The sequence below is a fragment of the Anser cygnoides genome, chromosome 16 (assembly GCF_040182565.1).
Source record: "Anser cygnoides isolate HZ-2024a breed goose chromosome 16, Taihu_goose_T2T_genome, whole genome shotgun sequence".
NCBI classification, from domain to species: domain Eukaryota; kingdom Metazoa; phylum Chordata; class Aves; order Anseriformes; family Anatidae; genus Anser; species Anser cygnoides.
The window spans coordinates 15,570,127-15,594,444 of record NC_089888.1 but is presented as its reverse complement, the minus strand read 5'-3'; the positions used below and the strand labels follow the sequence as shown (position 1 = coordinate 15,594,444).

The 24,318-nt window shown below is 50.9% G+C and overlaps 1 protein-coding gene across 12 annotated transcripts in view; it reads right to left on the bottom strand.

The window, feature by feature from the left end:
• Window positions 1-3,509: 3,509 nt before the first annotated feature.
• The window catches only part of CHD6 (chromodomain helicase DNA binding protein 6), a 90,450-nt gene continuing 69,641 nt past the window's right edge, over window positions 3,510-24,318 (bottom strand). For 7 of the 12 annotated variants that reach the window (XM_066978315.1, XM_066978309.1, XM_066978310.1 and 4 more), the window contains 13 exons: window positions 23,935-24,064; window positions 23,585-23,645; window positions 22,861-22,918; window positions 21,774-21,993; window positions 19,306-19,514; window positions 16,598-18,163; window positions 15,938-16,086; window positions 15,447-15,653; window positions 13,832-14,278; window positions 12,940-13,131; window positions 11,041-11,160; window positions 9,612-9,716; window positions 3,510-7,554 (listed from right to left, as the gene is read on the bottom strand). In XM_066978315.1, coding sequence (XP_066834416.1) covers window positions 6,664-7,554; window positions 9,612-9,716; window positions 11,041-11,160; window positions 12,940-13,131; window positions 13,832-14,278; window positions 15,447-15,653; window positions 15,938-16,086; window positions 16,598-18,163; window positions 19,306-19,514; window positions 21,774-21,993; window positions 22,861-22,918; window positions 23,585-23,645; window positions 23,935-24,064 — 4,355 coding nt within the window. In that variant the 3' untranslated portion in view covers window positions 3,510-6,663. The remainder of the gene's footprint in view (window positions 7,555-9,611; window positions 9,717-11,040; window positions 11,161-12,939; window positions 13,132-13,831; window positions 14,279-15,446; window positions 15,654-15,937; window positions 16,087-16,597; window positions 18,164-19,305; window positions 19,515-21,773; window positions 21,994-22,860; window positions 22,919-23,584; window positions 23,646-23,934; window positions 24,065-24,318) is intronic. The other 5 variants (XM_066978317.1, XM_066978320.1, XM_066978312.1 and 2 more) reach the window with 4 other exon arrangements.

The following is a 24,318-nucleotide window of genomic DNA, read 5'->3' as shown; positions in this document are numbered from 1 at the left end:
TTGTAAGAGCAAGGAAAACCAAATGCCATGAAAAGCCACAAAGTGGCTTTTCCAGACAATCCAGGAGATTCCTGGGGTCTGTTGAGGATAACTTCCTGGTCCAGGTAATAGACGGACCGACGTGAGGTGAAGCCTCACTAGACCTGGTGCTCACCAATGTGGAGCAGAGCATTAGAGAGGTTAAGATTGGAGGCTGCCTGGGCTGTAGCGACCATGCTCTGGTGGAGTTTGTGATCTTGAATATAGGTCTGGCAAAAAGCAGAGTCAGGACCCTGAACTTCAGGAGAGCAAACTTCCGGCTGCTCAAGGAATTACTGGCTGGGATCCCCTGGGAAACTGTCCTTAAGGGCATAGGAACAGAACAGAGCTGGCAGCTCTCTAAGGACACCCTTCTGAGAGCGCAAGAGCTCTCCATCCCCCAGCAGAAGAAATCGAGCAGAGGAGGCGGGCGACCGGCATGGCTGAGCAAGGACCTGCAGCTTAAACTGAGGGAAAAGAGGGAAATGTACAGGAAGTGGAAGCAGGGTTGTGTAGCCTGGGAGGAATACAGGGGTGTCGTCTGGATTTGTAGAGACGGGATCAGGAAAGCCAAGGCACAGATGGAGCTGAACTTGGCAAGTGATGTGAAAAATAACAAGAAGGGGTTCTACAGATACGTAGCCAGGAGGAGACAGGCCAAGGAGAGTGTTCCCTCTCTGATAAACGAGACGGGAGAACTGCCCTCCTCAGACATGGAAAAAGCTGAGGTACTCAGGAAGTGTTTTGCCTCAGTCTGCACTGGCGGTCAAATTTCCTATGTCTGTCAGGACCCTGAAGCTCGAGGAGAAGGTGAGAGGAGCGGATTCCATCCCACTGTGACACTGGAACAAGTCTGGGACCGCCTAAGGAAAGTGGATGTGTACAAGTCCATGGGGCCAGATGGTATACATCCCAGGGTGCTGAGAGAGATGGCTGATGTGGTTGCCGAGCCGCTCTCCATCATATTTGAAAAATCATGGCTGTCGGGTGAAGTCCCCGGTGACTGGAAAAAGGGAAACATCACTCCCATTTTTAAGAAAGGGAAAAAGGAAGACCCGGGGAACTACAGGCTGGTGAGCCTCACCTCTGTGCCTGGGAAGATCATGGAGCAGATCCTCCTGGAAGACATGTTAAGGCATGCATGTGATAAAGAGCCAGCACGGCTTCACCAAAGGCAGATCTTGCCTAACCAATCTGGTGGCCTTCTATGCTGGAGCGATGGCATCAGTGGACAAAGGAAGGGCGATGGATATCATCTACCTGGACTTGAGTAAAGCCTTTGATACGGTCCCTCACCACATTCTTCTCTCTAAATTGGAGAGAGATGGATTTGAAGAATGGACTGTTAGGTGGATAAAGAATTGGTTGGCTAGTCACAGCCAAAGGGTTGTGGTCAACGGTTCTATGTCTGGGTGGAGGCTGGTCACAAATGGTGTCCCTCAGGAGTTGGTCTTGGGACCGGTGCTCTTCAACATCTTTATCAATGACATAGATGACGGAATCAAGTGCACCCTCAGCAAGTTTGCAGATGACACCAAGCTGAGTGGTGCAGTCGATACAATAGAGGGAAGGGATGCCATCCAGAGGGACCTGGACAGGCTGGAGAAGTGAGCCTGTGAGAACCTAATGAGGTTCATCAAGGCCAAGTGCAAGGTGTTGCACTTGGGCTGGGCAATCCCAGGTATTTATATTGACTGGGTGAAGAAGAACTTGAGAGCAGCCCTGTGGAGAAGGACTTGGGGCTCCTGCTGGATGAAAAGCTGGACATGAGCCAGCAGTTCGCCCTTACAGCCCAGAAGGCCAACTATGTCCTTGGCTGCATTAGAAAAGGGGTGGCCAGCAGGGAGAGAGAGGTGATTGTCCCCCTCTGCTCTTGTGGGACCCCACCTGGATTACTGCATGCAGGCTTGGGGCCCCCAGCACAAGAAGGATGTGGAGCTCTTGGAACGGGTCCAGAGGAGGGCCACTAAGATGATCAGAGGGCTGGAGCACCTCTCCTATGCAGAAAGGTTGAGGGAACTGGGCTTGTTTAGCTTGGAGAAGAGAAGGCTCCAGGGAGACCTCATTGTGGCCTTCCAGCACTTGAAGGATAAACAGGAGGAGGAATGCCTGTTTACATGTGTTGGTAGCGATAGGACAAAGGGGAATGGTTTTAAACTAAGGGGAAATTTAGGTTAGATATTAGGAGAAAGTTTTTCACTCAGAGGGTGGTGAGGCACTGGCACAGGTTGCCCAGAGAAGCTGTGGATGGCCCATCCCTGGGGGTGTTCAAGGCCAGGCTGCATGCGGGTCTGGGCAGCCTGGTCTGGTGGTTGGGAACCCTGCCCAGAGCTAGAAACTAGATGATCTTTAAGGTCCTTTTCAACCCAGGCCATTCTATGATAAGTGTATCTAATCCATGATAAATAGGCTATGTACTCCGAATCCCACAGTATTTCTTCCTCTGGGTAAAAGAAAGGATGTGCCTTCCTTGGACAGACCTGAGCGTTTCTTTTGTCTAGGTGCATCTGCTTGTAAACTACAAATCTGAGCATGGTTTCTGCAAAAATAACGCCAGTCACGGTGGAGCTTTCCTTTTAAAATATGACTTTATAAATAGTACTGGCTATTCCTGTAAAATGGCTCTTTTTTCAACAACACATCTGAAATGCCTGTCAGATGCAACAGTCAAAGGCTTAGCAGGAGCCAAATGAGGAGACAAGACATGTTGCAGAGCATCTGCTACAGACTCCTGCTCCTCTCAGTCGCTTGTGCAATAGATCAGTGATATTCCTTGAATATCCTCCAAGGGATGGTGCTGTCTTGCGTGAAATAACGCTTTCATCCAGACTTCTGACTGGAACTTTGAATTCCAAGTTAAATCATTAACACATCCTGCTCATCTGGACCACTGAGAAACAGGAGACAGTTAAAGGCCCGAGAGGGCCATTCCAGCCTCCTTTCGATAAAATCAAACTCAAGTCTAAACTAGGTGAGACAGGGAAGCAGAACTGATTTCCTGCTGGAGCTCTTGAATTGTCTGCCTCCTGGGAATTCACGGAGATATGGTAAATGCCAGCACGAGTGCTTCATGTATCAAGGAACTGCCTGGTTTCTGCAGGTGCTTCAAGCAAACTTTCCCGTCAGCGATGAGGGTGGTGGAAAGCTGCAGTGTGCAGAGCCACAACACAAAAGGAGGCTTGGGAACAGGAAAGTCATCGCTCATGGGATCATTTTCCCTCCTTTGCCCCCAGGCGATACCTGATATTCTGACACGTTCATGCCTCTTCTGCCCAGTGCGCTCCTGTTTCTCACCCCAAGATAAACACAGCAACAAAATGCAAGGAAATGCATTTATGCAAAGGCAAGGGGAGCAAGCACAAGCTCTTGGTGTGCTCCACGACTTTTAAATTTTCTTGCACCTTAAAGAAATTTAGCTTCTCCCGTGCATTTATTTATTCAACTGAAAAACTGAATTAATACCTGCTTTTCTAAAGCACGAGATCCTTACATTGAGATTTATTACAAGCATTTATTTGGCACCTATTAGCATTTTACAAGGCTTAGATGGAGACACTTAATATCTCAGTGAGAGAAACCAGCGCACCTGCTCCCCTTCTGCTGAGAGGTGCTGCGAAAGCGCTCAGGACTATTGCTGGTACTGGGGGATTTCACGCCTGCTCCTGGGGCTCCTACCGACCATCCGGGCGAAGAGCCTCAGCAGACAGCCCCCGTGCGCTGTCACATGCTTAGACTGGCTGGGGAGCCTCGGCTGCTCCAGCACACCTGCAAGCCAAGCGGCGCGGCAGGCGAACCTGCGCGGCGAAAGCTGCGGGGCACAGCCGCAGGTTCAGCCCGGAGGCTCCTTGGGCTGCTGGAAAAGCTCGTGAGTCTGCTGCGAGCAGGCACTCCCCCGAGCACGTAACGCACAGCTCATGGTGCGTGAAGAGCCGCCCTAAAGCAGAAGTACGCTGGATTCAACAGCTTCTCAAAGTATTCATGCTGAGAGAAAGGCAAGTAACTTTTATCACTGAGTCAGGTGAATTAAACATTCACATATATTTGCTGAAAAAATTATATACATCTGTAGCAAGGCTCTGCCAAGTCTGAAAGATAAGCATCATCTAGTCACTAAATTAAAAAAATAAAAATCTGACTTTTAAATCTTTTTCTTTTTATCCATGTTCAAGAGCACAGACAGTTTATTTTGTTAGCACATTTGGTGAAGAATGTATGTTTGTGTGAGTATCCATGAAAACTGGTGAAAATTTGGCATTTGTTTTGGATATGATGGAAAAGTATAAGAAGCCACTTATGCCTTACAGTCTAAATAATCCACAGAGTATATCAGGTTGCAAAAGGGTCACAAAGTAGCAGTCAAAGAGAAGCCTAAACACCCAGAGACTTAGCATACATGTCCGATAAGTAAGAACAAGGTATAGAGCATGCTGGCTAATTAAATAAATTTCATTTTAAACCCTGTTCCTTATGAGTGTAACCCTGGAAAAACCATCCCATACAAGAAATGGACTCTGAAGAGATTTCTGTATCCATTCACAGTAAGGCTTTGAAGATATATGAAGTTTTATAGCATTTGTATTTTAAGGATTTAGGGCAAGTACATGTTCTTCTACTGAATAAAAAGAAAGTTAGTACTTAAAAGGTTCAAAAATATATCAATCGTGATTTTTTTTACATAAATAAATTATATTGATTTTGGATTTAACAGCTGAAAAAACCCTTTCTGCTTCCACTGGAGGCAAAACTGAACAAAATGTTAGTTAAATAGAGATAGCAGCATTTCTAAGAAATCTGTCGATAGTGATACAGTATCTATGCTACAAGGATGTTATTAAATAGAACACATTTAATTATTGGGGGGGTGGAGGGGTTGCATTATGATTGGTTACATACTTTAAAAAAAATCATCCAATCCAGTAAACTGGGAATAAATTCTGTGAAAGTATAAACCAAATGTTTTTTAGATTGTGGGTAACAGACTTCTTTGAGATGCTAATTTTAACATGTACATAATTTATAATCCCAAATGTATAAAAGACAATGACAAAAAGCATCATAAATAAATAATGCAAACTGAAATAGTTATGTCAAAACATTTGGACCATCTGATAAATTAGCAAAACTGTAACAGAAAATAAGTAAAAAATACAGTAAATTGTGACAACCAAATGTGTAACTGATTACTAGCACACTCCCAACTCCCTCAACAGCCTGCCATCTCACTGCTGCACCACTGTGTGTTTATTTCAAGTCTCAAACCATGAGCTGCAAATAAGAACAAGCCCAAGTGAAAGAAAAACTAAATAAGGAGTGAAGGGAAGGAGAAAACAAAGAGTTGCCTGTGGAGGTGTCTCAATACACAGAGTTTCGGGCACTGATTGCATTAAAAACCTGTCCATTTAAAATGCATATATCAAAATGATTTGCCAATGGGGGGACTTGGAAATACTGTTCAACAGCAAGTAGAACAGAGAGGAATGGAAAGAAGAAGCAAAAGTGATCTCTTCACAGTCTAACACTAGAAAAGAAGAAGAAACTCAAGCTTTGAAAAGCTCTATTGTCCTTCTTGAAGGACTCTCAAAATAGTAAAGCTGGCCTACAGCTTTTTTCTTGTTTTCTGAAAGGGTGCTGCATCTGGGGTACAGATTGTAAAATCTAAAAACTCAAAAAGCCTCAGTGTTCATATAAGAGCATTAAAATCAGTGTGGCCTGTTCATGGCTGGAAAAAAATAACTTTACAGCAATTCTAACGCCACAGATGAGAACTAACGCCATAGATGAGAACTGAATACTAGCAGAATGATGAAGAAACTGGTAGCTACAGGTACAGTAATCCCAAAAAAGTCATGCAAGATGTGCAAAACATTTTCAGCTCAGGCTGAAAAGTTCTTGTAACTATCAAGGAAAGGGCAACTAAAACTCCACTTAACATAAAACCAAACTTTGGTTTTAAAAAATACAAAATAATGTCTACAGAATATTTTCACTCACTGTAGTTTGTTTCCAAACCTTTGAGGTGGGGGTGGGGGGTGTGATAAAGAAATTATATCACTACCAGTTATGTTTTTTTCTTTCAAAGAAATGAATATATGCATTTTCAATCATTAGTTATATACTTCTGTCTATACTACTATTCTAGTAACCATGATAAAATAGGGAAATACTTCAAATCAAAAATACACATTAGCACTTACTATAGCTGTGCTTTTTACCCCCAAATACAGGCTTTTTCATTCAGTGTTACGGTAGAAAGAAATACCCTTGTCTGTGTGTAGACAAAGAGGTAAAAACTTTTCTTTTGCTCTGTTTTTGCTTCTTTTTCTTCTCAAATATGTGAGCAGTTTGGGGGGTGACCAAGAACTGGATTTGCTATTGTTGGTTGGGATGAACAACTGGAAAACAGAACGAGAATTCTGTGCCTCCCATACTAGCTAGACAACACTGTTTATCTAATAAAGTGGCAAGACCCTGCAACTATTAACATATAATATGTCACCATAGTTTTCTGACAGGGAATTAGGTAGATAATATTACTCATGGAAACACAGGTTTATGAAGGTGGAGTGGGGGCAGGAGGGTACGTAACAAATAGTTATGGGATAAGAAACTTACAAGCCACAATCTTTTTTCAATGAAACAAAAGTTCTAATTGGTATCATTAACTTCTTTGAGCTCCTCCTCTGCTGGTACATCCTGCTCTTTCTCTGCTGATAAAGGTGGTGTTTGCTCTGTACAGTTTTGACCGTTTGCAGCTTCTTTTTCAGGCAGCAAGACAGTTTCTGGTTCTGGATTTGCTGATTCCCCTTTAGCTTTCTTTCTCTTCCGCTTCTGGCTCTCCAGGTTTGCTGCCTCAGAATGTCTGGTTTGCTGTATGCCTGGCAATGCCATGCCAATGCCAGGGGAAAGAAACATTGACGGATAGATCAGTCCAGGTGACATCCCTGGGATAAGAAATGGGTTAAAAGCTACAGGACTACTGGTAGTTATTGCGGATTCTGTCTGATTAGAAAACGAACTAGGACCAGGCTTATCTTCAGAGAGAGTTTCTTTTTTCACATCCTGGCTACTCTGTTTATCCTCAGTAGCTTTCTCTGTGTTTGATGTACCACTTTTTGTTGTGCTTGTTAATGAAGTTGGAGCAGTCGCAGTACAAGTAGTTGTCATCGGTGGGTTCAGAAGTCCTCCAACACCAAACATCTGTGGTACAGTAGCCATGCCTGGCAGCATCATAGGCAACATACTTAGGGTACTTTTCACATCCTCACCGGCAGGCACAGCTGCAAACCCAGCAGGAAACCCAACCAGCCCAGTCAGGGGGATCCCTTGCATGTTTCTCATGTTCTGAATTCCTACCAGATCCATTCCAGCAATCAGTCCGTTCATGAATAATGGTCCCATTCCAGAAGAAGAATCTGCTACAACACCGGGGGCTTTAATGAGTTCACTTCTGGGCCTTCTTCCCCTCCGACGGGGCCCTGCGTCTCGGAGCACAGGCTCCGTTAGGATACGGTTGAATTTGCTTTCTGGTAAGTAGCCCTAAAAATGAAACACAACAGAAAATGCCTAACAGTTATTACTACATCAAGGAAAATCTGGCTTTTCTGTGCTTGCATCTGCATCCCAGATGGTGTCAGCACAGAAATATTTGCCTACATGATTCTGGATATGGAATTTGAGAGGTATACACAACTTTTCCCCAAGGGATGCTGCCAAATGCAGAACACCCTCGCTGTGTCCTGGCCCAATACCGCAGAGCATCAAAGTGCACAGGGAGGAAAGGAGGAAGCACAGACAGCAGCCTTTTCGGCTTTACCTGAGCCCTCACCATCAGTTCCTGAGGACTGAAACCCTTCCTAATATGAGAAGCACCAGGGCAGCTCCGTGTCAGAAACTTCAAGTTCATTCCCACCCCAGCTTTAGTCCTGGCTTCAGCAACAGCTGGAGTATTAGCTCTTTTTATATGCTAAGGGCCAAATTTTCAACGCTCTGCCGGACAGCAAGGCTGCATGGAATGGCATACAGACAGTGGGCGTGCTGCTGAACTGCTCACAGCTAGAGCTTCACTGAGTCACCAGCGTGGTTCTTGTGAGCACTCACATATGGGAACACAGCCCAGCGACTACAGCATGGGTGCGACAGTCTGCTTACATGGAGCAGTGCAGGGAGATCCACAGCACAGCTTAAAACTCCATTATTAAGCATTCTCATCACAAATATTTAAATGCTTCCTTTTGTGTCTCCCTTGAATTTCAAAGACTGCCGGCCTTTGAACACTTTCCAATAATAGATTTGCAATATGGAAAGTATTACCCATTGACACCTGAAGTGCAAAAAGTTGAATCAAATGATTCGGGAAGTTTGCACAACCCAACTACTGCCCCAAGAGGGAGAATTTTCTGCTCTGCTCCCACTGGTGTGTGTGAAAATCTGCACAGGATTACGAATATGCCTGGGCACTGCAGGGCAGCCTGCCCGATGCTCAGCCCTGCCCAAGCACCCTGAGCAGCGGGACGTCTCTCTGCATGCACGTGTTAGAACGACGGATGCATGCTTGCCAAAAGCCAAGAACTGATGGGGCTGGAGAATGCTAATGGGCGTGCAGCTGCTGAGACGGGGTGCACGTGAGCCGGTATGTGTGGCAGTGGCCAGGTACACGGCTCTCCTAGTTGGCAAAGTGGGAGTGCCCGCTGGGGCCACCCACAGAAAATGGAGGTAATGCAAAGCAGTCACTTGCAGGGGGCCGGCTGCCTGGACATGGGCACTGATGCCAGCCTGGATGTAGAGCTGTTTCCCGGGGGAGTGGGACAGGCCATGCCAAATTTCCAGCACTGATTAAAAGCGGATTTCAGAGCAGTACAAACCTCTAAGCCAACTAATTCCCCCTCCAGCCCCTGTTGAGCAAGGGCATCACAGAAAACAGCCACAAAACAAGGAGCAGGTGAGCAGGACCACAAGGAGAAGCCCGGGCAAGGCCAGCCTGCACAGAGGATGCTCCTCCCAGATCCTGCCACTCATTGGGGCAGGGATTTGCAAATGAATAGAGTTGAATGAATGTGGCTGATAAAATCCTTCTCCCCTTCTGCCCCTTTCCCTGTCTGTGTCTGAGTCTTCAAGTCTCATGATCTGCATGTCCGCTAGCAGGCACAGGATTGCACACAAAGAGTTTGCAGGAGCTGATTAAAAGCCTCAGCTGAAGGTATGTTTTTGAAAATTTGACCAGTGAGAAAGCATTTTGTGCACTCCCTGCCATCTGGTGGCCCAAGGTGGATTACTGCTTCTAGTGCGCTTCTGTTGCCCCAGCTGTTTCTCTATATCCCAAGCCTTCCAGGAAGGCGTTCTGGAGGGTCACCCTGACCTGCTGTGCCCGTCCCCAGGGCACTGACCACCTTCTCCTTTCCCTGCTGTGCTGCTGAGTCGCAGCATGCGTTGAACCTTCCTCTCTGCCGCGTGACCACGGCTGGACCTGTGGCTATTCCCTCCCAGGTGAGGTCCTGCCCTGCAGCTCATGGATCCTCACTGGAGAAAGGTTGTGGGGATGGGGAGGAGAAAGAAAAGATGACATGATACAGATTTCTCCAAAAGCTCTAACTTACTGAAAGCTTAACAATGTCAGCCCAGTCAGCTGCAACAGCATACTCCAAGTTTGCATCAAGCCACCTTGGCAATTCCTTCAATGCTGGTGCCGTGGCTCCCCCTAACTATAAAACACAGCAGAAGGATGACCTCTATTGCAGAAAGAGTTATGCAAAATAATACAAGAAATATGATTACATGTCTAGGCAAACACACAGTTTAGGAGCATCTGCCAGCCTCTGAAGGGGATGGCTGCTACACACCTGAGAGATGCAAGGCTCATGCAAAAGGTGGCCGAGAAGACACAGGCCATCCTGTTCCTGTTCAAGCAGAGGAAGGACACCCTGAGGCCAAGATGCTGATTAAGATGCAGCTGGGAGCTGAGGCCAGGGTTTCTCTGCTCATGGCTGTGGGCCAGTCCCTTTACCCGTGTTGTGACGGGGGTGACAGCACTTTCCCCAGCTTGTCATTTTGGGCTGCAATTTGTTTGGGGCAGAGGCGCTTCCCTTGCTACACATCCTTGTAGGACTCTGTACGTGACTGCTGCTTCCAGTCATACAGCTCAAGGAGCAGAGGGCAAATTCAGCCTCTGTGCCCTGTCCCATCGCTCTTCTTTGCCCTCCCTGTGAACAAGTGGGCCGAGAGATGGGGACAGAGCTTTCATAGAAGACATACTCAGAACTGGAGAAACCCACCCAATTCACCCAGGTCTCCAACAGCCATCGCAGGTGTAACATGGGGAAACAGATGTGGCTGAATCTTTCTACCTCACCACTTAGTTTTGTTTTTAGAGGTGATTATTCTCACATCACCTTCTGACCTCATGAAGTCCTGGGTATGTTTAACAGCTGAATTTGGGTGGAAAGCTTCCTGTCTCATTCAAAGAAGTTAATATCAATGCACAGATTAAACTGCAGACAGGTAAATCTGTGCTCCCAACTCGTGTTTCCGGCTGTTTAGTAGGCACATTTCAGTAAAGCAAGAGAAAGCACTTCAAACCCCTCCATTCCCTGCATGCCCGTCACTGTCGGGTATCATCAGTATGCTCTTGCTACACCTTGTGAGGAGGAACAAAACAGAGACATTTGCAATACATGGGAAGATTACAATTTATGGAATATTGCAGTGTGTTCAAAGGTGACAATCATATTCAGAACGGGAAACAGCAGCCAGGGCTATGCTGATGGCAGCTTTAAAACCAAACACCACTTTGCTGTTGTGGGGCCTGTGTACAGCCGCAGCTGTGAACACCCAGCCTTTCCTTACTTCACAAAGTCAGTTATTTTGTAGCTGTCTCCTCTGTCACACTTCACAGAAAAATGCAGATCAATTGTGTTTCAGACTTGTGTCCCATCCACATGCTTCCCCAAATCTATCCCCAGGCCAGCTCAAGATCTGATAAGCATTTCAAGACACCGTGGGCACAGCAGAGAATAGGCCTGTGCTTACCCTCCGTCCGGTACCCTTATGTACCACTGGCACCCGCTCCTCTCCTGTGAGTGCATTAATGTCCAATTTGCTGGGGTCCTTGCAGCGTTGCCTCCTCTGCTTGGGCTTGTCTGAAAAATTCTGGAGCGCAAACAAGACAATCTTAATGAGACTGGACAACTTAATGAGCCTGGATGGCTACAAGCCCTGCAGGAGAATGACACAGATGAACACCCAAGGGACAGGGATGTCCCCTCAGATTTGGGCAAAGCAGTGGGAGCAGCACAAGCTGGCCTCTTGCCGCAGCGCCAGTTTTCCAATGAGTATTAATTGTTTGCTGTAGGTATAAAAGGGTTTTCACTGTACCCCACTTTGACTGACTGCTCCACCACTTTCTAATTCCCTGTCAGTCTGCTCCCAACTGATGTACATGCATCTGTAAACGGGGTGCCCTGTTCCTCCGCAGCTCATCTGTGCTTAGTTTTGCCTGGATTTCAGCTGTTCCCACTGCACAGTTGCTGTACCGTTTCTTTGGGATCACAGCCCTTCAGGATTGCAGTGTACAGTTACAGATGAATCGTTGCACACCCACTGCACACACCAAGCCCCAGACACCTGTCAATGTGCAGGCACGGATGTAGCATTACAATAAACTACTGCGGGCCCTGATTCCCAAGCGTCAAAGAAAAAGCCTTGAGCCTGGTCTGGCCTTTGAGAAACCTGACTGAGCTGCTCCAGGACCATAACGCAGCTTTCAAACTGACCTCCCTAGAGAGAGGACATCTGTCCTGATGTGGTAAATCCCACAGTGCTGACCTGAAATGCCCAGGCAGCTTGTTGGGAGCAGGAGGTTCACCAGCAGCATGGCCAGACAACGTGAGCTCCAGTAAGCCCCCACAGGAGGCAAGGGCAACAGAAGGTGGTGGAAAGGCATCTTCACTTCTGTTCCACCACCTGACTGCTTCTAGCAGTGCTCCTGAGAGCCTGGCCTTGGGCACAGACCTGTGTGTGTCTCTGGATCATGAAAAGCAAGTGTCCTCCTGCCCAAACAAACACTGAGCTCCTCATCTCTCAACTCTAAAGAGCCCCAGAACACTACCCATCTCGCCTGTACTCCAGGCTCCTGCACTGCAAGCTCCAGGGAATCTCTACTTCAGGCATACAATCTATTGCGACTAAGATGCAGTCTTTTATGCATGTTACCACATTTCTTCCTACTCCGTTCTGCAGTCTGTGCTCTGCCTACCACATCGTCTAATAGGCTAAATAGGCTGAAACCTGAGGAGCAAATCAACCTGTGAAAACAAGAGGTTTATCAGTTCCTGATACTGCCAGCACGATCAGACAGATTTTGCATTCCACTCACTGCCACTCTGCTCTCTGACAGTGCCTGTGGCTATGTGCCCACAGCCTGTGCAGCCTGCAATGCAGTGGCTTTGGTTCAGTTTTTAAAGCAAGGAACAGTGCTCTGCAGAGAACCTGCTCTCTGAGGGCCTCATCTAATACAACAACACTGCCTAAAATGACCCCAAGTGCAAGGGAACCCTTAGGCCTTGAGCATCCCAAAGGCCTCTTTCCGTTTCTCCCCCTTTCCCTGATGCTTCTGAAGACATCAGACTAATTCTGCGTGTCACTGGGCAGCTGGATGCCCCGGACTGGAACTGGAGAACAGAGCTTGGGGCAGGAGCACGCAGCTCAGCAAGGGGTTTTTGTTGCTGCACAATGAACCATGCCCACCTCCCAAAAATGTGACACAGCCTTGACGAACACTGCAAGCCATGGTGCAGGGAAAGAGGCTAAGTTTAGAGACACTTCATGGAAGCCCTGAACTCAAGAGCAACCACAGAAAAACTAACACTAAAGGCAACAGACAGGGCAGACAAAGACACACACGGACACGCGACCAAAGGCCACCCTTACTGTGCCGAAGCCAGGAACGTCGAGCGTGTAGTCGGATTGCTGACGGAGCCAGTCAAGGAGACTCTTATTTGGGACAGCCTTCTCTGCTTGGCTGCCTGCAGCTGGGACTGGCTGTGGAGTTGAGGTAGCAGCAACCGGCCCATCTGGGAGGGGGGTGTTCTGGGGAGGCTGCGGCTGATCTTCCTGAACGTCCTGAGGTGAAGGGAAGAGCCGGGGGAGCCCATCAGCAGCACGCAGTAATGCATTCGCACCCACAGAGAGATCCCAAAGCAGCTCATCTGCCTCCACTGGTTGAAGCCAGGCTGGCTCCTTAATCCCCGTATTCCCATTGCCTGTTCCTTAAATCACCACCTACCAACGTGTTACGCTTCCACTCAGCTCCCAGCACTGCCAGCACAGAGGGCAGAGAGATGGGAGATGCTTCTGCATCTCACCTGGAAACACCTTCATGACCGGGAGAACTGACTCTCCCCCAGGATCACTCCTAAAAGTGGTCTGAAGGGACTGCTCTTGCTCCCAGTGCTCATTCTTCCTTGAGTGGATCCCAGGGCAGAATGAAAAGGGATGCAAAAGCCTCTTGGCAACAGCTCAAATGCTGTCATGGACCTTTTCTCATGTTCTCTAACCTCATACCCCCCCTGATCTGGAACAGCTGCTTGTGATAATGTTTATCAGGACTCAAACACTCCAGAGAGAGTGTTGCAAGGCAGAGAGTACTTCCCTTCCTCCTTGGAGTAGTATTTGCTCCTGCCTGCTCCAGCACAAGCCAAGCTCTCCTGGAGGAGGCCCCACATTGTAACAAGGGCAGCAGATCTTGTAGAGGAGAGCTGGACCATGAGACAAATTGTGCTGATTGCATCAGGGCCATGTGAAGGGGGAAGCACTGACTCACCTGCAGCCTTGTTGGAAGAGGCCTCTCCTTCAAGAAGATGAGGTCCATCCCTTCTACATTTTTTCTCCTGCCCCGTCTCCTCCTCATGGCAGCATCATCTCTTCGGAGGCTGCCGTTTACAATTTGTCCTGTGACAGGATGGATTAACCCTGCCTGGAGAATGCCAGATAAGTCCATGCCCAGGGAGCCTTGGAGGGTGTTCACAGTCCCCAGTTTGGGCATGTTTGTATTCAGGGGGAACGGTGAGGAGTTCCCTGGGGACCCATCAGAGTTTCTGGACAAGTCCACAGCTGCCTCACGCCAGCCGTTCAGCACAATGGGAGAATGAATGTGGGTTGCTGCTAACTGCTCCAAGCTCCTCTGTTTGGCATCTCTCTCCACCTCGAATTCGTACAGCCTCCTGTGTTTCCGCTCATCCTTTGCAAAGGCGGGAGTCAGGAAGCCTTCCTGTGTGGAACAAAGCCACAGAGAGGTTTACAGCTGCTCGTGCGCTGCCATGGACCACAGCTCTTCAAACCAACACACAGAGCTAGCAGTCAGGCTCTTCTGCGCCTCTGCCCCTTTCCCTGGGCACATCGCACCTCACCTTGTGTGGGAATGGTGCAGCGGCACCCTCACGCAAACCTCCATCTCCCAAGGTGCTCGAACCCTGGGTGCTCCACCAGCTGCTGGAGGGACGTGTTGGGGTCCCAGGCCAGCCGCTTCTGGCTCTGTGCTATTCCCAGCAGTGAGAGATGAGAGACTCATGGGGCAGTGCCCTCTCCTGCACCCCTTCCTTTGGTTCAGCAGGACATTGTCCTTTTGTCCTCCCTGACCATGCCAGGTGTTTCAGCAGCAACTCTGGAAGCCCGTCTGCAGCCACAGGAGCTGTGGAGCTGCCCCTGAACAGCCTCCCCCCAAGGAGGGGAGCAGGCTGCCAGGGTGCTGAGAGCGCAGGGGGCTTACCCCCTCAGCGGAGGGGACCGAGTGGCCCAAGCTGTGTGTTACGGATGCGAGAAACGAAGTTGTGTTTTCACAACAGAAGGTGTTTTTGCAGTGGAAAATTCCACTAACCTTGCATATTCAAAAGTGATTGTGCAGCACAGCAGTGGGGAGTATGTTAAGCTGACAAGGGGAAGGTCCCACTGTCCCAAAATAAGGAGGATAGCTAAGAAAAACAGGACGAGCAGTATGAAATCAGTAAAAACAAAAATCACAGGCCTTCTAGTCACAAGAGAAGAAGGAAAAAAAAAGGAAAAGGAGAAATTAACAGCTGGTCAAACAAAGGTGTACACATATGGTATAGAAGTGCATCGAGTAGGCTGTGAACCCGTAGTACTCAGCCAATGAGGAAACAGGGGGAGAAATGAGGTGTCGGGTAATAGGGGATACACGGTTATGAGGAACTTTTACTGTGCGCTCCTGCTTGCAGGATGCTCGCCATTGCAATCGCAAATAAAATAGCTTCACAGAAGATCCTGTCTGAAAGAAATTACTGAGATTTTTCTCACATGGACCTCAAGTGGCACCAAGAGGCAGTGAAAACCCAGGCCCTGATTAGGAAGCTACTGAGCACTTGTGGGCAATGCTTCACCACAGAGTCCTAAACTTGTCCCTGTCCAAGGGCCCCCCTCACCTTTTGTACCTGGGAGATTAACACTCCGTTGTTGAAGCTGGGATCAGGGGCTTCTGACTCAGCAAAGCTGTTCCTGCTGCCGGCATTGCTGGCTACTGCTGGGGCCGCTATCAGGCTCTGCGTCTCAAACTGCTGGCTAGAGGAAGGCCACTTGCCCTTCAGGATGGCATGGCAGATGTTGTCAATGCGATTGATGATCACACGGTCCTGCAAAGAGGATTAGACAATGGCAGGCTGGGACTTGAATGACTTTAACTCATGTATGTCACCTCAGAATCAAAGACAAACCCAACCCCTGTGACCCCCGTTCAGCAAGGAACTGCCCTGGGACTGGGGGTCAACGGCCTGGTGAGAGCACCCCGAGCCAGGGCATCCCTGGGGAGCCACGTGCAGAGGGGGAGGAGGAGGCAGAGCTGGGGCTGTGTGAGCCTCTGCTTGCCAGGCCGAGGCAGTAACATTTGCAATATAAACAGCACTCATTTTTAACTCACCTTAGGCCATTCAGAGAAGGAGTAAAGTGTCTTTTCCTGCAAAAGCTGGGCTATGGTTGGTGCCCGGGCATCCTGAAGATCATCAATCTCCCCGGGCAGGACAGAAGTCGAACTCTTGCTCTCTTCCTCTGAGTACTTCTCCAGACCATCTGAGAAAATGAGCCCATCATCACCCTCCCTCCCCTACCACCTCAGGTAGCGCCTCTTCCCACCTTCCCAGCCCAGCGCCCAGCAGGCCCCACACAAATCCCATTCCCCAGCCAGTGACCAAGAAATGCAGCAGTCCTGGGCCATAGCGGGCAGCCCACACCAGTCAGGAGTGGGCAGATCGGCACTCCCGTGAGCTGAGTTCTGGGGGCTTTTACTGCAGTGGCCCTCACCCCTTCCCCAGTGACACAGCCAGAGCCCTGGGCAGGCAGGCGAGGAGGGCAGGAGCCTTACCAGAGAGAGCCGGTTGCTGAAGGGCTGCTGGGGGTCTTGGCAAGCCCTGCCACCAACTCTTTTCTCCCCAGTCACATCAGCTAGAAGGGCCCTAGTGCCTGCAGTGGGATGGCTGCTCCAGCAGGCTGGACAGCCCCAAGGCTTTGGCACCGAGGACAGCAGGCCCTCCCATCCCAGTCGGAGGTGACTGTCAACCAGAGGGAGCTCTCAGAACCCTACCTTGACTCTGGCTGCTGCCAGCTTTCTCCTCCTCATCTCTGATCTCACACTCTTCTTGCTTCATCCCTGGGGGCTCGGGGTGCAGGGCTTCTCTACAGCCTGCCTGCCCCTCGGACCCTTGTCCCCAGTCCTCCTCCCTGGCGTGGGGGGGTTCTGCCCCTGGGGGTCCCACCGGAGGTGCAGGCGGGCTGAAAGCCTGGCTCTGAGCCTGGCCAGGCAAGTCCTGCAGGGTGTTCTCCTCCTCCAGGCTGTGGTCCTCCCTTCCCTCTGGCCCAGGTTCCCCAGGGCCTTCGAGTGTCCCTAGCCCCAGGGACTCTCTCTCGCCATCCACGGCTTCGGGGCAAGTGTCCTCAGGTGTGGGGAGGCCAGGGCTCTGCTCCTCGCCCCCCAGTTCATTAGTCTCAGGGTCACAACCAGCTCTGGTCCTTGGACCACTCAAGTCTTCTGCAACATCTGCTGCTGCCTCAGAGTTATCATCGTCCTCTTCCTCCTCATCATCTTCCTCACTGTGGCTCTGACTTGGGGCTGACTTTGCTTCCATTCCTTTCTCCTGCAGCAGATTAATGAACCTCTGCTCAGGAGGAACCTTTATGTCATAGTTATGAAGACTGGAACCATACAGCCCCATGCTAATGACTCCTTCCATGGCACCGTGCTCAGGCAGCACTGGCGCAGGGCTGGTGAGGTCTCTCTTCTGCTGCAAGGCTTCGCAGAGCTCTGCTGGGATGCTCCGTGAAGGGTCACTTTCGGGAGTAGAAGGTGAAGGCTCAGCTTCTCCATTCTGACTGTCCATTTGATCACAGCCAACCTGCAATCCCTCCAGGAAGGAAGTCTCTCTCATGGCCTCTGCATCACAGCTGGACGGATCCTCGTCCCCCTCTAGCTTGCCCTCAGAGAGTTTAGCAATGCCACTTCCAATATCTGTGCAACTTGGGCTGTCTCGGGCAAGGGAGCTTTGCTCGCTGTTACAGGCCTTCTCGTCGTACATCATGCACATCAGTGAGTCCGGCAGAGAGCTCTCATCATAGTTACTGGAAATGATGTCCTGGACCTTAGACATGAATGTTTCACAGTTTGCATCTGGCGGGCTGCCCCCAGACTGGGACATAGTGTTGTCAATGCTTTCTAGCTTGATCTGACTCTCAGCTTCATTCTCCAGGGATTCACAAGTCTGGTCCACCTGGCTATACAGAGGGGAACTGTAGAGTTTGGAGTTAGTCTGGTAAAGGCAGCACAGGGTTTCTGAGCCTGGGATCCCTGTTCTTTTATGCTGGGCATAGTTCCTGTATGCATCTAAAAAAGACAGCTGAGGGTCATTCATGATGTAGTAGTCGGTGCGATTCAGGCCATGCTTGGCGGTGCCGATTAGCAGGTCCCGATCATGTTTGCCACACTCCCACCACACTGGCAGGTAGAGGCTCGGCCGGCACAGCTTGAGCCGCTCGTGGAGCTGTGGACACTTGAGCACCTGCTCGCGCACCTTTCGCAGAAGCTCGATGCGGTACAAGGTTCTGGCAGCACGTTCCTCTGTAATAGGCTCCACATAGATGTCAGGGTCAGGGGGACCTACAACAGGGACAAAAAAACAAGGCCCCGTTATACCGGATGATGAGGGTTACTCGGAGGCAGTGATAAGCTAAGTGAATCTTAACTCTTGCTCAGACTGCAGGTGGGGTGGGGGGCAGTGCTTGATGCCACCACTGAGACTGAGTTTCCCAGTGCCACCACCTTCCATTCATTTGCCACCAAATGGCCACGTTAGCGTAAGCTCTCGACCTGATCAGCTGGACCAAGAGAGGCACTTGGCTGCAGGGGATTTCAACACCTTGCCTGAACTCTGCTCCATCAGAGCTGGCAGTGCTGCATGGAGAGTGGCTCCCTGGGGTGTGAGCCTCTGGCAGTCCTTCAGGGGGTTCTCAGAGAAGGGAGTCTTTCAACTCATGCAGCTCTTTCATGAGTAACACCTACATATCCATACCTAAGGCTTTGACACACATCTCTAAGGAACTGTGCACAAGACCAGACCTCCAGGTAGGTCTGAGATGAGATCCCTTCTGCTGCCATTAGAAGCAAATCACTCTGTGCTTAAATAGCAGCCAAGCAGCTTTTCATCTGCCATACCCTGTGTGTGCCTCATTTCTGGGGTTACGTTGGGTGCTCCCAGAAGAGATTCCCAGTGTGTTGGCCAGGCTTCCCAAGTGTCTTGTGGTAGCTTCAGACCCCATTTGCCTTGCAGGAGAGCTCCTCAACTAGCGGGGCAGCAGCATGGGCGCTGTGCGGACTCTGTCCACTCCTAGCAAAGAGGTGCTTGGACAGAAAGCAGCAACACAAACTGCACAAACAACCCTGAGCTCCAGTGTGGAAGCAATATGAACTGCTGCTTCTCTACTTCTCCCTCACTTCTAAAGGTCACTATCTTGGATAAAATTAAGTGTGATTCCATGGGATAACTCCATGAAATGTGTGAGAACAGGCGCTGGAGCCTGTCTGGCAGCTCTACTTCCCTGTTGCACCAGAGAGGCGGTACAGAGTGGTGGGAGGGCAGCCAAAAATGCAGGTGTCTCTTGCACGCCCATGACTCTTGCTACCTCCTACTCTCCCTGAAACTCCTCCCTTGCTGTTCTGCTCCATGACAGGAGCTCTAGTGTGACAATTTCTGGCCCATGGCTACACGGACCTCCCACATGGGCCACACAGTTTTCACTCACCATCCTCTTTCCACAGTGGGAGACCACAGACATTCTTGCACATGGCCACAAAACTGTAGAAGTACTTCTCTAGGCTCTCATCTGTCTTCTTCTCCAAACGAGAGATGGCTCGGAACTGGGTCCAATCAAAGATCTTTTTCTCCTGATCATAGATGACCCCAAAGGAGGAGACGGTGCGGTAGAAATCTGCCTGCTCCCTCCTGGTCCACCTGTGGGGTAGGGAAGAAGATGTGAATGCCACTGAAACATGTTCTAGTGCCAGCATGGGCAAGACACCAGGCTGAGAGGATCAGAGGGAACTATCAGTTACTGCACAGCAGTTCTGGGGGAGCTGGCAGGAGGAGCACACTAAGGAGGAACACTGAGATCCTGAGGTCTTAAGGTGTATAGCGAGGAGGAGTGAAGGCCATGGGCACTCTGACTCTTGGCTCACTGTGGTGTCCAAAAAGCAGCACAGTCCCTGACTGTGCTGCCAGTGGGACACAGGCTCCAGCCCAGCTTCTGTGGAGGCACAAAGCTATCACCCCTACTTGCTTTCTGCCAAATTGAGGTTGGTCTCTTGACCTCCATGGAAAAGTCAACTCTATGTGCCAGGAAATTGAAAGTAAGGTCCTTGCAGACAAAGCTCTCATCCAGCCTCTTCAGGAGGTGAGCCGGGACTGAGGCTCATTGTCATTAGGGTCCTAGTAACAACCACCAGCCACCCTGATAACAGGAGTCAGCAGGATTCCTGGGTGGCAGGGGTAGGTGTCACCCCCTCCTCATTAAAGGAAAGCAGCCCTGGTGACGGAGGTTTTCAGTTACAGCACAGCTACAGCATAATTTTCACCTTGCCTCAGACCCTCTGAGCTTTCATCTCGTGGGGATCTGGCAAAGGAATGATCCAGGACAGAAATGGTGAAGGGCACACTGGGTACATACAGCCCTGGGCAGACAGAGCACAGAAGCAGGCTACAGAGAAGAGGTTAGGGTACAAAAAGTAGGGCAAGAGCAGGAGCAGGTCACGGCAGTAGCTGAGTGCTGTGTGCTAAAGAAGTCTTAAAGTCAAATCTGAACTCCTCTGAATTACATCTCGGTGCCAGTGCCTGCAAGCAGCTGGAACATGTCAAGGGAGATCAGAAGCAATGACAGCTCCCAGCGCTCCAAAAGCAACCAAAATACACCTAGATTAGCATTTCCACCCCTGTTTCCAGAGGCTGTGAGTATTCTGCAGTGTTGTTTTATTCCAAAACCACAAATAACGTGAAAGAAGTCAATAAAAAAACCAACGATCCAAACCACTGAGCCCAAAGGGGAGCTTGTTACAATGCTTCAAATTAAAGGCTAGTAGAAGCTACCTAGGACACACCTGTGGGGAGACCACAGAGTTAAAATGCAGAAATACCAGGCTGTCGTGGTGTCCACAGCACAGCCGTGTCTTGACCACTGTGAGGAGCACTGGTGTCCCCCACCTTGGAGAAGAGATGGTACAACTGGAAGAGGATCAGGGGAAGATCAGTGGGCTGGGGCAGCTTCCATACAACCATGCAGTGAGCAGAGGGATGCTGCGGTTCCAGTAACACCATCCTCAGGGCCAGTTAAAGGCAAGTGGGAATGTACAAGTGCATCAGAGCTTCCCATGATAGAAGAACTAGGGAGAAGCAAGTTAAATGACAAAAAGATATGCTCAAAATGGGTGAAAGGTGTAGCTAAATCACTGAACTCCTGTCACAGGGCAGCACAGACACCAAATGGTTACGTGGGCTCACGCAGCACGGACACATTCACAGAATACACCACCAGTGAGTACTGCTGACAACGGAGAGGTCCTGCAGAGCACGACATGCCAGAGCTGGGTGCTGGGGACTAGCAGTGATGTAGGAAGTGCCACGCTGCCTCACACCCTGTCCAGCTTCTGCAGAGTCACTCTGGGTGCCAGTCTATGGTCCTGCCACCCTTCCACTTGCTGGAACGCAACGAAGTGGGAGAACATTGCAATATGCCACCACCTGGCTCCTGAGGCTACTAACAGGAGGCTAATGCAGTGGTGTGCGAGCCACGAGGGTTGGGAAGTCTAAGTGTGCAGGCTGTGACAGCAGCCATCTGCCACCCCTCATCCACGATGAGTCCTGAGTGCACAAAAATGCTCAGCAGTACCCACTCTGCTGGAGGGCAATCCCTAGCCCAGCAGATGCTGGATTTGACCCTGAAGAGATATCCCCAGCTTCCTTTCATGCTGTCACCAGCTGCTACCTACGAACTACAATGGAGGCTGATCCCTGGGCCGGGCTGGCAGCTGGGGCCACAAGGCTCCTTTGTGGCTGGGAGCAGAGTTCCCAGGCTCAGGAAGGACCCACACACCTGTGTCACGCTGGCAGCTGGCTGCACAGCCAGCCTTGCTGAGATCCACCTTGGTCAACCCAGGGGGGCAGGGAATTCAGCAGGCCTAAGTCAGCCTTGAAAAGGAGCTGGGTCTGCTGCTCTGTTACCTTTTCTGCATTTCTTTGTTCACTGAGTCCATCTCCGAGGCTCTCCTGAACATCTCGTCCTGCAGCCAGTATCCATGGTTACCGGGCACCAGCATCTCGGCGCGGGGAGGCAGCTCTTTGCGGTTGCAGCGCTGGTAGACAGTGACGAGCCGCCGCAGTCTGGCCGTGAGGGCAGATGAGACAGGCCAGCAGGATCTGTCTGAGTCGGAGCCATCCTGGGCTTCAAACATCAGCAAGGACATTAGTATTTAATGCACGCTGCAAAGCCACAAGTTCACGCGTGCTGCCGCCCGGCTCTGAGAGCTCCCTCCTGTCTTCTCCCAGGGAGCATGAGTGACCATAGCTGGGAAAGGGGAGCGGCGGTGACCACCCCTGGGCTTTGTACCCTTAAAGCTGCTGGCTCACACGCTCACCATGTCCGAGCTTCCTTCAGAGAGGGCCCAGAGGCAGATAGAGATTGGGGTAGAAACAATGGCTCCAAGCCAAGCGAAGCAGAGGAGAGGTCTGCAGCCCGCAGGACTCCCTCTGCCTCCCGCCCGCTCAGCAGAGCGGCTGGCCAGCCCACGGCACCCGCCAGCACTGCCCACTGCACTGCCAGCACAGACCCTGCACAGGCAACTGCAGGCAACTGCATAGCCAGGACAGGCTAACAGCTTCCAGCACCCATGGCTGGCTTTGGTACCGCTCTTTTTTGGGACCCTGGCTGCCCTGCCACAGGGCCCATCCCTGGGTCTTGCATGACTAAGGCTCTCAGAGCACATCTGCGCTCCCACCCCCAAAATGCTCTTGCCATAGTTGTGCCGGGCTATGGCAAAGCAAAGCCAGACACTCCTCCTACAGTTCTCCTACAGGCTGGATGCCAAACGGGCTTCAAATGAACCTGCTCTTCCCTTCATCTGCTTGTCTGCCTGGTAAGAGTGCAGGGTGACCGCTGTCACTCAGGTTAAGCTCTCATCCACTACCACAGGCCAGCACACCCCTAACCCCTTCCCGACCTCAGCAGTGCCTGTGCCAGTGCTCTGGCTCAGGCTTTCCTGTGTCAGTCCCCAGGCAGCAACGTGCCACGCTGTGGGAGATACAGCCTCACCTGCCGATGGCTCATCCCGCTTCTCTCCAGCTTCGCCCACACCAGCAGCCACGACGTCCTGCAGAAAGAAGCCATCAGCAGGGACCTCTCCAGACCTACGCTGAAGCCCCTGCTGCCCCCATCCCCCATCCCTGTGGCCCTGGAAGGGTCCGGGGCTGCAGGATTGGCAGGGCCACGTGTCCTGTGCCCTCACAAACATCCCTCAGCACACGGGATCAGAGCAGTGTGGACAGGGGAGGTGACAGTTCAGGTGAACAGTGTTTTGAGCCCATGGGTGAGGTCCACCACAATGACATGGGCTGCAGTGGCACTGAGAGCCTCCAAACAAACCCCACACCCCCATGTGTTGTCTGGTCCACTGCTCATCCTCTCCACCAGGGCCATTTCTCTCAGGATCCTTGGTGCTCCTTTGTCAAGGCCCTGAGTGGCTCCCGAAGTCGAGTGCGAGAGCCAGGATCACTGGCTAACCCCAGCCCCTGATCCCTCTCTGCTCCCTATGAGGCAGATGCTGTCCAGGTCAGCAGGAAGCAGCTGTGCTCCAGCAGGCAGAAATGCCATGGGACAGAGCCCGTGCTTGGCACAGCAATGCCTGCCCAGGGCAGGGACACAGGCAGCACTGCTTCACCTGCACCCCATGGCAGAGCTGAGCCAAGTCTGCAGCGTGAGGCAGGACAGCAGGCAGGGCAGCAGCAGGTGTGCATCGATCACTGTGAATCCCACTCACCTCCTGCTTTGGCAGCCCCTCCATTTTTTCTCCACTGCTCTCTTCCTTTTCCATGCTGCCCCTGGGTAAGACAGTGGATTAGTCCCTGGTAGTGGCAGTGCCGCCTCCCTGGCAGTGCCTGCTGTCTGCAGGAGCGGGGTACCGGCAGGGCCAACCCTCTGACTAGTACCATGGAGCCAGCTCCCACCTGCCTTCCCTGCTGCCTGCTGTGCTCACATCCACATCTGCTTCCTTCTCCCCTCATTGCCCTCTGTAAGCACAGCTCATCCCTCAGCACCACCCCACTTCTAACGTGGCCCCCAGGAGTGAGCTGGACAACCCGCAGGGGCTCAGTTCCATCACCTGCCCACCTTTCAGCAGTGTCCTGAGCCCCGTCACTGACGCCCTGCTCTGCAGAGAGCAGCTTCTCATCTGGCATGCCCACCTTCTCCAGGAAACACAGCGCTGGGTCTGCCCGCATGGCGTTGTACCTCTCGTAACCTGCCAGTGGCCACAGCCATCAAGGAGGAGAAAGACAGCATAAGACCAGGCCTGAGCCTGGTTCAGGTGAACCTCCAACCGTCCATCTGGCTCTCACACTCTCATTTGTGCTGCCGTGAGAGCAATTGTCACCCACAGAAATGCAGAACCCTTTCCCAAAAGCTGCTAATTGCTCTGCAGCCCCTGGGCAGCTGGCAAAGAGAAAGATCAGTCTTTAGTCCCACCATGCAGCCCTGCCTTGGAGGCAGCACAAT